This window comes from Amblyomma maculatum, chromosome 1, assembly GCF_055883805.1.
Source record: "Amblyomma maculatum isolate TAMU_Amacu chromosome 1, ASM5588380v1, whole genome shotgun sequence".
NCBI lineage: Eukaryota > Metazoa > Arthropoda > Arachnida > Ixodida > Ixodidae > Amblyomma > Amblyomma maculatum.
This window is the reverse complement of record NC_139344.1, coordinates 277,952,914-277,966,949: the sequence shown is the minus strand read 5'-3', so window position 1 is coordinate 277,966,949 and position 14,036 is coordinate 277,952,914. Positions and strand designations below refer to the sequence as shown.

The following is a 14,036-nucleotide window of genomic DNA, read 5'->3' as shown; positions in this document are numbered from 1 at the left end:
AGTGCTTGTGATTACAATTTTTTTAAAACCCAAAATGACAATTTAATGCACAGTACAGCCCACTTTTAAAAGGAACAGCTTGCAATGTGGCCAAAGCGCTCTGCGAAGCTCCACCTTAAATAACCGCGAAGAGTTGGAAACACCAAGCACATGCGCATTGAGTGCGATAAGTGGAGTCAGCTTTGTGTCATCTGCTATGACACTCTCCTGGCGCTAGCCTTGTGGAGGTGGAATATCTAGAATGGGGAAAACTGAACTCAAATTATAAGCTGCATTTTACTCTTTGATATGTAAAAGATAAGTACTTTTAAAATTAATTTCTTTCATTAGAGATTCTTGATGCAATTTTTTTGTGTTACAAAGGTGATGGAAGAGGCATCTACTTCTCATCGGCTCTGACATTCTCCTGTTGCTGCAGTGGGGTGATTATATTGGCAGACTAAGCCACCCGTCAAGGTGTTCTCCCAGCTTCGTGTTTTGTTGAGTCCCAGTCACACTCAGTCACAATTTTTTTAATGCGATAGCATTTGTTGCCTCATGCTTCATATGATCACAAAGTGTGACCAGAAAATGTCCTTCATACCTGTCAACAACCCATTGACTGATAAAAATGAAATGCATCACTGGTAAGAATTATGATAAGATTTAATTAGCCATAGGTATGGTTAGTCATAGTCAGTCATAGTTATCCATTGTCACGGTCAGTCATGGTCAGTCATAATTAGTCTACGACCATAACTGACTAACAATTACTGTCCCTGCAATTATGACTAACCATTAATATGACTGATTATTTGTGACTATGATTATGACAAACTATGCCTAACCATGGCTATGACTATGACAAACTGGCTATGAATAACCATGACTGACTATGAATATTAGTATCACTGACTAACCATCAAAGTGACTACTCATGACTATGCCTATCTATGACAATGGTTATTCAGTCATGGTTAGTCATGATTATGACTAATCATATTCATAATCCTTGTAATAGTTATTCATAGTCTGTTTGTAATAGTCATGTTTAGCCATAGCCATGGTTAGTCATAGTGATGGTCATAAGCTAATTATGACTAACCATGACAATGAATAACTTAGGACTAATTAAATTTAATTATGTATCAGTGATTGATTTCATTATCGTTATCTGGGCATGATCAACAGGTATAAAGGGCGTTTTCTGGTCACAGAGAGCATGAGGCAATAAATGTTATCGTATGGAAGCAGTACAGACAGAGAGTGACCGCGAAGCAACAAAGCCGGGAGAAGACTGATGGGTTGATTGCGTAGCCTTTCCCATTATGATCATCTCACTGCAACAACAGGAGAATGTCATCTGTTTAGAGCACAAAGTTGACGAAAAGAAGATGTCTCCTCCATGCCCTCTGTAACACGGAAAAATTGCATCAGAAGAATAGGTAATGAAAGAAATATATTTTGAAAAATACTCGTCTTTTACATATCAGCAGGTGAAAAGCAGTTTATAATCTTCATTCAGCTTTCACATTCTAGATTCCATCTCCGCCCCGCAAGCACCGGGAGAGCGCCGTAGCAGACAACGCAAAGCTGACTCCAGCTTTTGTATTCACCGCACATGCGCCTATTGTTTCCAATCCTTGCCAGTTATTAAAAGGGACGCTTAGGTGAGCGCTGTGGCCATGCTATGGGATGTTCTCTTTAACAGTGTACCATACTGTATATAAACTGTGTTGATACAAACAAAATTCTCATGTTAAAATTTGCACTTTACTAATTGTTGACTAAATGAAGAAACTGTGTGCTCTCATATGTCCTCACAAACAAGAAATGACAAAACACAAGGTGGTGAAAGCAAAACAACACACCCACGCATCTACAAAATGAGCCATATGTAATGAGTTTTCCAAATATTTAGCTTCAGTTTACACAAGTGCTCCAAACACTGCCACTGCCTGTGATAACATTGGCTTTAAATAATCCTTTTCTTGAATGTATTTGCCCATTATTCTTACAAGTTAGCTGTAGTTACTCATGCACTACCACAAAAAGGTGCTATCGTGCAAACAAAATACCTATGTTAGTAATCAAGGGATATGCCAGCATATTCATACTTGTCTTGACATGAATTTTTAACCTGTCTTTACGCATATAATGTTTCCATTTTACTCGAAGATATCCACAGTATTACCTGTACTACTGCACAAAAAAAAAAAAAAAAAAAAAGAAGAGCCCAAACTGATGAGCACAACTATAGAACTAATCTCATTACCATCACTGGCAACAAGCAGCAGGCAGAGCAATCAGTGTAGCAATGCATGCTAATCTGCAGGCTATCTCAAACCAGGCGTTATCAGTAGGCGTCGCACATTCAGCCAAAAGCCGCCCATTCGAATGCTTTAGGCAGACATCCTGACGACTATACAAGGCGTCACTGTGAATCAACTACAAATTCTATTATTTGGAAGATTGTGTGTGCAGATGACTCAAATTCATGCACCTCTAGTGTTCTGCAAAGCTACGGTTATAGGACAAAGATAGTCAGAGGAAACAAAAGCACCAGCTATGGACTTTGCCTGGAAAAAAAGGCATTATTTCAAATACTAAATGTGAAACTGCTCCATACAGAATAAAGTTAGCACATAATTCTTGATTCTGGCAAGATAAGCCCATGGGTACAACTGGCCACATGCTGGAGCCTACTAAATTAGACTGGAACCTCGTTGATATGTTCCCTATTCATATGTTTTCCTGTTTCTTACCCAAAATCGCGGGCAATAAAAAATCCACCATAGTGTTTATTTTCCTCCCAGTTAATACATTCCCGAATTTTCCGGTTTCCATGTTTGAAATCTCGACGAATTGTGGTTGTATAATAAGTTTTGCGATCAATTGGGTCTGTGTTAACGTGCACTTGCGACATGGAAAACTGATCAGCGGCGCTCACCCACCACAGTTTCTTTCCTGCAGTGCCTAGGTGTAAAGGGGCGAAGCATCAAAGAAAGCCAATTAGCCAACTTACAAGGTGCCCGTTACCGCGGAAACAACTCCATAAACAGAAACGCTGTGGATTCTTTGAGCTGCCTTGGGGGCATAGGGGGTGAACCGTTTGATAACTAAAACTATGCGCTTAATATAAACGGGCCGGGTCTGGGGAATGCAGCATGAGCAAAAACGCTACGACTGTAAGCAATTGGGATGGCTTCTCCAGATATCATTGGTGCAAGGGGGGGGCGAACCATCCGGAAGCAACCATGCAAGCAAGCGATCCCGGCTCGCCATTGCCGTCTGCGAATCGTATTTGTTACTAAATTTCTTCCGCGCTGAGGAAAACGCAAATATGGACTGAATTCTGCCAGAGCCAGAAAAGCAGCTTTTCGTACTTGATGTTAGTAAATGCTAATATACAATTTTGCACAGCAAAAGTGTCAATCCTAAATGCCTTTGCACAGGTTCATCTACTTCTAGCTATAACACGGTCTTTCAAATCAACATTGCGTCCGACGCAGACGCTTAACAAAGCAAAGCGATACAAGCAGAAAGCGACTCAGAGATGGTCTTAGCATGGCCTGCCATTTTGCTTTATTGCGCCGCCGGGTTGGACGCAGTGGCGCTTTGAAATCGGCGGCTGTATTATACCTAGAAGTGGACGAGGCTGTGCCTCATTTAACAAATAAAATTTTCAAAATCAGGCAGTTTGGAGCGTACGTTTTCCTGAATAATATGTTTTCCCACATTTAAAAAAAAAAAAAAAAAAAAAAACGTATCTACGAAGTTTTACTGTATTCAAGTACACAGAAAGAGACTGTTCCACTGTTTCTTTTTCCTTTCCTTGAAGTAAATAATGATCAAAAAGATCCAAATAAACCTTGCTACAACCACCACTGTCTCAAGATTACAAAAGCCGGTTTATCATTTAAAACGCAGCTGAATGAATCCACATTTATGTAATAAGGGTTGGATGAACTACAAAGGAATTGGGCACTTACTACAGTCACCACTTTCATCCGTTCCATCCACACAGTCTACAACTTGGTCACATCTCCAGTGCTTTGGTATGCAGTAGGATTGATTAAACACATACTGCCCACAAGAAAATTGATTTGAATTACACTGTGGAGGAGCTGCAGATAAACAATGAAAACGGAAAATCCATATAGAGATAACCAAGAGCAACTGCAGAAAGTGCAGTAAAGTACAAAAAAAAAAAATAAACCCTGAAAAAATGTACTTTAAAGCTGCACAAAGCTGGTATCTTTGCCAAGCACGAGAAATACAAATTCAGCGTTCTATATTACTAACTTGTTTGACAAAAAAGCTTGGCAAAACATAATAGAATTTCTGCTGTTCATCTCAATTTATAACAAGTAAAGCATGCCAAAGGTAAGTTCATGCACTCATAAAACAGTGACTGACATCATGGAAAAAATCGCTAAAATAATTGGGCATATGCAAAGTGCTCATAACCAACTTTAAAACCCATAGCCGGCCGCCATGTTGGCGACTATGAGATCGCGGTGAATGCTGAATCCGCTAATCGCCACTTGCTCCAGCCTGCTGCACCAGAACTATGCAAGGTTCATCGCCATGATGAAATATTTTACAAATGGAAACAAACTTTAAAACTGAACTTTTATCAGCCTCTGCCCCAAAACAGCCATGGGCAGCTAAAGTGTCATAATAAACGGAGTGATCGGTGCCTTGCTTGGACTGAAGTTATTTATGCGCAAACCGTATAGAAGGGCCATCATTTTACGCATTTGCACAAAGATATGCTTACAGAAGTCTAATCACTAATATTGAGCAGCTTCCACATCGCTTCTCAATGGTGAAAGCAAGGACTGTTTCAAAATGGCGTAATAAGGATCTTTTGCAGCATGGCCAGCACGTGATATGAGGAGAAAGTTACATTTTACAGACATGAGAATCGAAGTTCCCAGGAGGAGAAAGTTTTCCACAGTGCCAGTTCTTTTGTTTAATCAGCCCACGGTCACTTAGCTTATGAACATGTAAAGTTACTGCATAAAATTAGCATCTTTATGCAGTGTGAAAAGATAAAGCAAAATTCAGTAATAGTTACCACAAGATTGATGTTCATCTTCGCCCTCTTCACAGTCCTTTTGGTAATCACAGACCCACCGTAGAGGAATACATCTGCCGTTACTGCACCTGAAGTTATCTGTTGAACATGTTGTTGTTTCTTCTGAAAAATAAAAGTGAACCACTGTCTTCACTCTAGCACTGTGCGGCACCAGCTGAAAGATCACAAAATACTAATCCAGTGGCGTGACCAAATGAAAAAGTATTTGAAGGTAATACTGACCCTCTTTACTGTACTAACAAGCACAATGAAACAGTGAAAGAAAAGAGAAGGGTGCGGGGACCTTTTTCAATTTCTTTTAGTGGTCAATATAATGACAGGACTGGTGTACACATTTAGCAAATGTATTTGATTACAAACTGCTGTATGTGAAACAGCATGCCATAGTTTCAACCTACACTTCAACACTTATTTGCATTAAATTTCTTTAGTTAGTTAATTTCACACGTATAGAAAAAGTGGCACCAAAACTATAAATATGCCAGCAACACTTATTCGAGCCCATTAGTCATTACACAGAGCATAGATCTGCAATAATGCATGTGCATTTTCTTTGAATCAGGCCTAGAAAGTTTGAAAAACCTTGCATGAATATTGCACACTGTGTACTAGATATCGTTCGCAACTTGTACCTGACCCGCATTTGCCTATAAATCAGAATAGAGAACTCCCATACTCAGATAGCGCTAGTTATTAGAGAAGTCTTTGCTGTGCTCAATCTTTATCTCAATTACAATCGGCAACCACAAAATCGTGTGTGGCCTCAGGCACTTCTCCTCTGCTACACAATTGATAGAGCAATCATGGTGGGTGGCTTCTCACTTCGAGACTATATCGAGGCTTTATTATAAATGCTAGAGGCACATACTGGCCCTGTGTTGGCTTGAATGATTAATCGAAACATATGTGGTGATCCAAGCGTCAGTAATGATCTGCACTTTTCAAGCAGAAAGGAACATAACTAGGGGTGTGTGAGTATTGAAATTTTCAAATAAGAATCAAATGCGAATACGAAAAAAAAAATGCCTTCAAATATCAAATTGAATATTGAACCATCTGATAAGTGAAAAAAAAAAAAATAATAATAATAATAAAGTTAAAAATAGCAACCACTGTTAGTCTTGTTTATTTAAAAATTCACATGATATTTGCAAATACATTAAAATAGAATTGCACAGAACTGTATACCTACTGAAAAGTTCAACATAAATATTACAAAAGATTCCATATACCAGTTTTTGCACAGGAAGCACCTGCACAAACCTAGGTGCAGCTGTCATATCGCTGCTGAATACAGTAAGCTTGTTAATTTGGCCTTCAAGGAACTAAAAAAATACGCCCGAATTAACCGAAAGCTCGAATTACCAAACAGGCCTGAAAAAGTGCCAAAAACCATCTGCAGTAATTTAATCTGATGAACACCTGTATGATAGATGTCTGCATTATGACGTGAAATCAAAGTAAGAACGACATTTTTTCCCGGTTTCTTAAAGCGCTGCACGTAGTGTCGGGAAGGTCCTCTTCACAAAGGGGAAGGCCCCTCTTCAGTCTTCACAAAACGGCCCCGTCACGTTTTTTGAGAATGCTTCACTGCACAGCCCGTGAGTTGAAGCATTGCGGCGAAGCGCGCAGTGCGGGGAGGCTGTGGTGTATTCGAAAAAATTTCGAATACGAATAGAATAACAGACACATTCTACTCGTATTCGAAATTTCCAATATTCGCGCACTCAAAAAAATATTATTGTACCACATCCCCTAGTGATGGTAACTAATTAAGGTTTGGTTTGATTTCGATGGTCTAACGTCCCAAAGCGACTCGGGCTGTAAGGGAGGATTCCGGAAATTTCGACCACCTGGAGTTCTTTAACGTACACTGACAATTAGCACAGCACACGGGCGCCTTGCTTTTCGCCTCCATCGAAAAGCGCGGCCGCGGCCGGGATTCGATCCCCTTTGGCATAGTAGTCGAGCGCGCTGCACCATCGCGGCGGGTTTAAAATAGGCCTGCTCGCAACACCGACTAATTCAGCCTCCTTGTTCCTACACACGCTGTAGTCATCAACGTGGCACGGATAGGCACAGATCCATGCACTGGTGTCACAAAATGTAGGCGATTAAGACAGATCGAGTCAACGTTCAAAGTCAGAACACTTTCTCTGACCTAACCAAATAGAATGTGGCGGGTCAGCGTCGCATGCGCAGTATGTTGTCCTACACAGCAGAGGTAAAAAAATTTGTTGTCTGTAGAACACCAGAACTGATATGAAAGCATAAAATCAGTACGTATTATCTTCGCGCTCCACGCCATCAACTGACTGACCGAAAGCGCTGGCAAACAAAAGTAAACAAGATTGCAGATGTCGAAAACAGCAGAAACGATCAAGCGGTCGACTGCTGTCTCTAGTCGTCTGTAGTCGCTTTTTAAATGGAGACTGAAGGTATCAAACTATTATCGAACCGAGCAACATGGAGAGGTTATTTGCCTGGAATACTGCAGGCGTTTTTCTTGCGTGGAAAGGTAGATGCGTTCCCAGGCGAATTGCCAAGGAATGTCCTAAAACCATGGTATATTCCAAGTGTCCGTGAAAAATAAACCATGGTGATGTACGTCATTTCATGAAGTCTTTGCCAACCAAAAAAAGGAGCCATAGTCACGCTATGCCTCACACTCCAACTGACGTGCGTGGTAGAAATAGACAAAAAAAAAAAAAAAGGGGGGGGGGGGGGGGGGGAGGAGGAGGGGGGTCACTACTGCCCTCACAATTTCATCTCGCCTACAGCCTTGAGAATGAAACTGCTTCACCGGTCTGCTGTCTCCATTTCAATGGACATTGTGTACAAAGACGACATACTTTCTTCGTAGTTTTCATATTTGCATCCCTCCAGCGATAGTGTTACGGGAACTACTTTCCCTCAATTTTCTGGGTTTATATAAAAGTTTTCACTCGACCTTTTCTTGCGGTCGCCAGGAGAAATACTTTTGACGGGAGGGATTACCGAGAAACTGTGCAGAAATTCGTTCACAATAGTGGGGTGGGTATTTCCCAAGTAAAAGTTGAGTGCAGGTCCCGTATTCCGAGTTTGCGTCGGTATCACGGTGTAAGCACCGTGGTCGGTATCGAAGTGTCGCTAGCTCACGTGACCTCGAGGCATCTGACTGGTCGAAACGCCGGAACCGGGTGTTGCCACTACGGAACCGGAAGAGGTGGCAACACGATGTTTCGGCGTTTCCACCAATCAGATGACTCGAGGTCGGGGAGATGGCGACACTTTCGATAACGCAAACTCGGAATACGGGCCCAGGACTGTCTCGCCCAGCCTGAGCAGAGACGTTATCCCTAGGTCACGCAGGAACGTTCATACGACTCGACTTTATATGTTGGCTGGTAGCTTACGCTATCGCGTCATCGCGAAGGTGGGAGTGAAAACAGAAAGAGATGCCGCAGTGGAGGGCTTCGGACCACATCGCGATAGAGGCTTTCGCCTCATTGCACTAGTGGTCAAAAGTGCCCCCTATGGCATAAATAAAGCTCAAACCCTACAGTGAACTACCATGTGCAAAAGCCACGTTTTCACTTTCAAGCCGAACCTAAGCGTAGCCATGCAGATAGCTCTCGCGTAACTCCAGGTTCAACCAAAAACTAAACAACTTTTTTTTTTTTTTTTAAAGTAGCGAAAGGTCTTGATCTAGCCGCGCCTCCCTGCGATAGGCCGGTTAGCAGCACGTGATCTCTTCGCCACCAAGCTGCGCCCAAAGGGTCCAGCAGTGTAAATGCACGACGGTCTGCGCTTGAGAGCGTTATATTGGCCGATTAGGCAAGCAAAAAGTACTTCACATGCCTCAATCGCTGCTTTAGGAATGTACAGGGGTAGTCAAAGTTCCCAGGCCGCATGTTTTGCTTCTGACCAGCATATTCTGGCACGTGAGATCTATTTAGGAGGTTAGAATGATGTTTATTCTACCCTCCACGGGTATTTTGAGATTCGGGGTCGTCGTAGCTGTCTGACTATACTGCTCAGAAACAGACCCTGTGGCCTGGGAACTTTTGACTACTCTTGTACACGCAAAGAAGTACGTGTCTGAACTCAAATTTTGCAGTGTACACGTGACATGCGACTATATCTCTCGATGCCTTATACAGCTCCCACAGCAGAAAAGCGGTCGGCATCGTAGTAGTAGTAGTTATCGGCACAGTCTCGGAAATAATTGAGGACTGCGTAACAAAAATCTTATGACAATTTGTAGGTCTGTGTGGTACGCAATGTCGAATTAAAGAAATCAGTTATTGATTAAATAAAAATAAAGGAAAAAAGGGGGTTTCAAAGGTGTCAGAACGAAATGCCATTGCTTGATGATGGTAATTGAATTTCCAGCGTTCATTTCATAAATTCATTGAAGTAATTGAAAAAAAAAATGAAAAAGTGAGCTTCAAAGGTGCCAGAATGCTCAGAATGAAAATCGAGTGCTGGCTGATGCTAATCAAGGAAATTTTGAGTGTTATTGATCAAATAAAATAATAAAATTAAAAAGGTGCCATAAAAAGTGTCAAAATCCTCAGCATGAAAAGCCAATGCTTGGTGATGCTTATTATGAAAATAAAGTGTGTGCGATTGATCAGTTAACTGATATAATTGAAAAAGGAAACATTGGCTAAAGAGTAAAAATGAGTCAAAATGCTCAGAATGGAAAGTCAACGTTTGCTTATGCTAAGTATCGATGTCTGGGAGGTAAAAAAGAATATAAACCATAAATAAATGAAGAATAAAAACGGCCCTGTGTTTAACGGAATAGTCCCCCGGCGTTGCATCGAATGCAAACAACGCGTTCCGCTGAACGCGCGCACAGGGACGCATCAAGTTTCAAGAAGCGCCATTCGAGCTTATTGGTGACATCGCCGGTAGGCTATAAGAAAACAAAATATATAAAGCAAATAAAGAATAGAAGAGTGAGGAAACACAATTCATTGACTGTTATCGCTTCATACTGGATTTTTTTTTTTTTTTTTTTGAAGGTATGCATGGGTTCGTAATGCACAGTTGCAGGGAAACCGACTTTTTCCCCGAAATAAAGCTGTGGTGGTTTGTGGGGTTTAACGTCCCAAAGCGACACAGGCTATGATAGAGGCCAAAATAAAGCTATAGGAATACTGTGTGAACGAAATAAACTCGAGCCAGGAAAGTGTAAAAGGGAGTACTGCCGAACGGTTGCAAGCGCAATGACGCCCATTGCATTATAGCTCTGTGCGCAACGACGTTCCCAAAATTTGCAGAACACTCGGGAACTACTTATTTTTTAGTTAGGAAACCAGCCCAATACGTTTACTGAAATATCGCTTCTATTTGTTTGCTATTAATTTCAGAGCACAATTAGCAATTTTCTAGCCGCTGTACTGAGGCGAATGGTTCAGAAGAATGAGCTGGCTCGTTTAACGCACCCTTTATTTCGACGTTTATGTGGCGCAGGCATGTGTAAGTCTTTTGAAATTTCCTGAGCAGCATAGGACACTAATCTGTTGAATTAACCGGTTTATGTGTGCACCGAGCGCGGCTTCATGAGTACGCGGTATGCACGAAAGAGAGCGGCGCGTCGTCTGCTACCGCTGCCCCTCCTATAGGGGCGCTCGTGTGTTTGTAGTTACCTTTAAAAAATTAGATGAGCCTTAAAAGCACCTAAAGTTACCAGAGCTCTTCAATACTACCAGTTGCAAAACTTCCCATAGGGCCCATGTATCAAAAAACGGCGGTTTTGATTGGTCAAAATTGGGTGTATACGAATAGATACGGCGCCCGCGGCCACTAAATGAAACTGCATCTAAATTGCAAACTTTCAGATTGTTGATAAATGCACAATCACCATGGAAAATAAAAGTAGTTGAAGATTTGCAGTATCGAAAATTCTTTAAGATAACAGCCATATAGTAATTAAGGTGGAAAAGAAGAGAGAAAAATGTGATTTCCAAAATTCAATGGCAGCAAAAGCAGAAAGCTTCTATTGGCCACTTCTATATGGCGCGACAATTAACTATTCACTTTTTGAAGAAAAGTTTCGCAACTGGTATGATCCAAAAGCTCTGAGAGATACTATATAGGAAATACCCTATATAGCAACTATAAGCACCCCTAATGAGCATAATAAAACTGGCTTCGCAGTTTCCTAACAGGTATTACCCAAAATTTGGCGCATTTTTAGAGCCATTTACAAGCAGCCAATGAAAGCTATCTGCAATTGTCGTCTTTCTCGTTTCAAAACCATTGTTTTACTTTACCTCTTAATTTAATTATCTATATGGCTGCTATGTCAAACTTAGTTTTGCCACTGCATCCTTTCAACTGGTTTGGTCATCAAGTGGTTATGCATTTATCAAGTAGAAGTCCTTAGCATCCCCTTATAATTTTTCTAGCACGATGAGGGGCCGAATTACGTTCCGATCACATCACAAAAAGAGTCACAAACTTGTCAATCAGTAATAGAAGAGACATCTGGGCGAGTTGGTATGGTGACATGGTAAAATTTACCAATGTCCGGTTACGAGAGCACGAGAGATCATTAGAGATTGGTAGAGGATCTAATCTGGCTGTACACTGTAAGGGATGTGACGGCTGCCATCCTTCCCTAACACAGACAGTTATTTTGGATTCCCATCCGGCACAGATTAACCGGGAAATCATTGAGGCCAGGGATATCATTCGACTGGGTGCAAAATGCGTTAGTGAACCGTCAATCGCTTTAACAGATAATGAGGTTGAGTTTCTTGAACGTGGTGTGTGTGTGTGTGTGGGGTTATCATGATTTTCTTGTTTAATGTGCGGTTTGGTGCTGCTTGGCTAGGTTATATATCTGTGTTTTTTTTTTTTTTTTCAATAAACTTCAGTTGTGAGTTCAGCGCCCGTCCTGTCTGTTCTTCACCTACGTCCACGTCTGTTGCGCTGTTTTTTTACCTTGTCAATCAGCCCCAATCATATTGGTAGACAGATCCGGCGGTCAGAATAGACCAATAGGAGCGCGGCTAGCCGATCGGTTTGTGACGCGGTTTTTGTGACGTGATTGGGGCGTGATTCGGCCCATTTCCCCGCTTACTGCAGCGTTTGCGGCAGCCATGCTGTCCCGAAGTAGCCAGCGGCCTAGTTCATTTTGATGACGCTCCAGGCATTTTTATTTTTTCTCTGGGGTAGGCCAGTCGTCTGCATACGTAGTCGCTGGCACGGCGATTGTCTTCCATAGCATGCATCCAACAGTGAACGGATTGCACGAGTGTCAGGCGGCAGATGCGGCCTTTGAAGCGATTAGATTTCTTTACTAGTGCATTTTGTTGTTGGTCGAGGAAGTTTGAGAGCGACGCCACTGCTGCCATCGCTGGCTTGTTTTTCTTCGCCATCGCTAAACACTATGAGAATTCGACATTAAAAAAACAATTCTGACAACGAAACGCCATTTCTGTGCGAAATTTGAACTATAAAGGTTTAGGTGGGAGAACAAAAAGTTTTCCTCGTTCTACAGGGCACCAATGGAGGCGAGTTCAGTTCAGTTCAGTCGTGTCCGACTCTTCGTGACCCTATAGACCATGTCACGCCACGCTTACCGGTCTCTCACTATCTTCCTAACATCACATAACTTCATCTGCAGTGCCTCGAGGATGCCATCTAACCATCGCGTTCGCTGCCTACCCCTTCTCCGGTGACCCTCAACCTTTCCCAACATCAAATCTTTCTCCAGCGACTCCTCTCTTCTCATCAGATGACCAAAGTAGCTGAGCTTTAACTTTAGAATTTGACCCTCCAATGAGCAGTCAGGGTTTATGGTCGACAATATCGACTGATTTGATCTTCTGGCAGTCCAAGGAACTCTCAAGAGTCTTCGCCAGCACCACAATTCAAACGCGTCAATTCTTCGGCGGTCAGCCTTCTTCACAGTCCAACTCTCGCATCCATACATCACAACTGGAAAGACCATAGCACGAGTTATACGGATCTTGGTTGGCAGACTAATGCCTCTGCTCTTTACTAGGCGGTCAAGGCTAGCCATGGCTCTCTTTCCCAGAAGCAGGCGTCTCCTAATTTCATGGCTGCAGTCTCCTTCCGAGGTAATCTTGGAGCCCAAGAAGGGAAAATCTGTCACAGCTTCCACTTCTTGTCCCTTGATGCTCCAGGACTTGATAGGGCAAGACGCCATGATCTTTGTCTTTTTAATGTTCAGTTTAAGCCCAAACTTCGCACTCTCTTCTTGTACGCGCATCAGAAGACTATTGAGTTCCACTTCACTTTCTGCCATTAAAATGGTATCATCCGCATATCTGGCCTTTAAAAGTTGGCCTCTGACTCGAATAGTGTATGGTATGGCGCTTAGGAGAAAATGTATTTGTAAAATGACCTGCCAAGTGCGCGTTGTGAATCCGGACATATATTTAAAAGACTCACCGTTCGCTGGGTGCTTCTCTGAGTCCCAAAGCTTTTCGTGTAGCGCGACATGTTGCCGCATGCGCCAAAATTTTCTGACTAATAATACGGTTGCTACTAATCAGGCTAGAAGCCTTACATTCAAAAAGCAGTTTTCAAACGTCATGGAATAGAAACTAAAGAGAACTACGACGCAGACTATACCATCGATGCCTCTAGCTCCGGCGTCCGCGAAAGTTTGTGTGGTCGTCTGCTACCGTGCGCAGTTCTTTGCCGTTTATTGTGCTGTCTGAAGATTGTCTTCACTGACGACATTTGTGTAGTTAGAATGGCAGCACCTCAGACTACGCGACAAGCTTGCGGGATTCAAAGGCACAGCAAGCGAGTGGAAAGCATTTTTATTCCGTTCATTATAGATTCAGTTTCGTGATATTTGCTTTTTAGAAAAGGTGCACTGTTTTTTGCACCAGCTTGAAGTTTTGATCTCTACCAATGTAAAAGTAAAAGACGTTGCAGCGCTAACATTGCGCCAAATTAAGACCAAAAGCATTCCCAATGG

The 14,036-nt window shown here is 42.1% G+C and overlaps 1 protein-coding gene across 4 annotated transcripts in view; it reads right to left on the bottom strand.

The window, feature by feature from the left end:
- Positions 1-14,036, bottom strand: part of mgl (low-density lipoprotein receptor-related protein megalin) — a 190,113-nt gene that overhangs the window by 78,499 nt on the left and 97,578 nt on the right. For 3 of the 4 annotated variants that reach the window (XM_084591382.1, XM_084591383.1, XM_084591384.1), the window contains 2 exons: positions 5,063-5,185; positions 3,972-4,106 (listed from right to left, as the gene is read on the bottom strand). In XM_084591382.1, coding sequence (XP_084447508.1) covers positions 3,972-4,106; positions 5,063-5,185 — 258 coding nt within the window. The remainder of the gene's footprint in view (positions 1-3,971; positions 4,107-5,062; positions 5,186-14,036) is intronic. The other variant, XM_084591385.1, reaches the window with a different exon arrangement.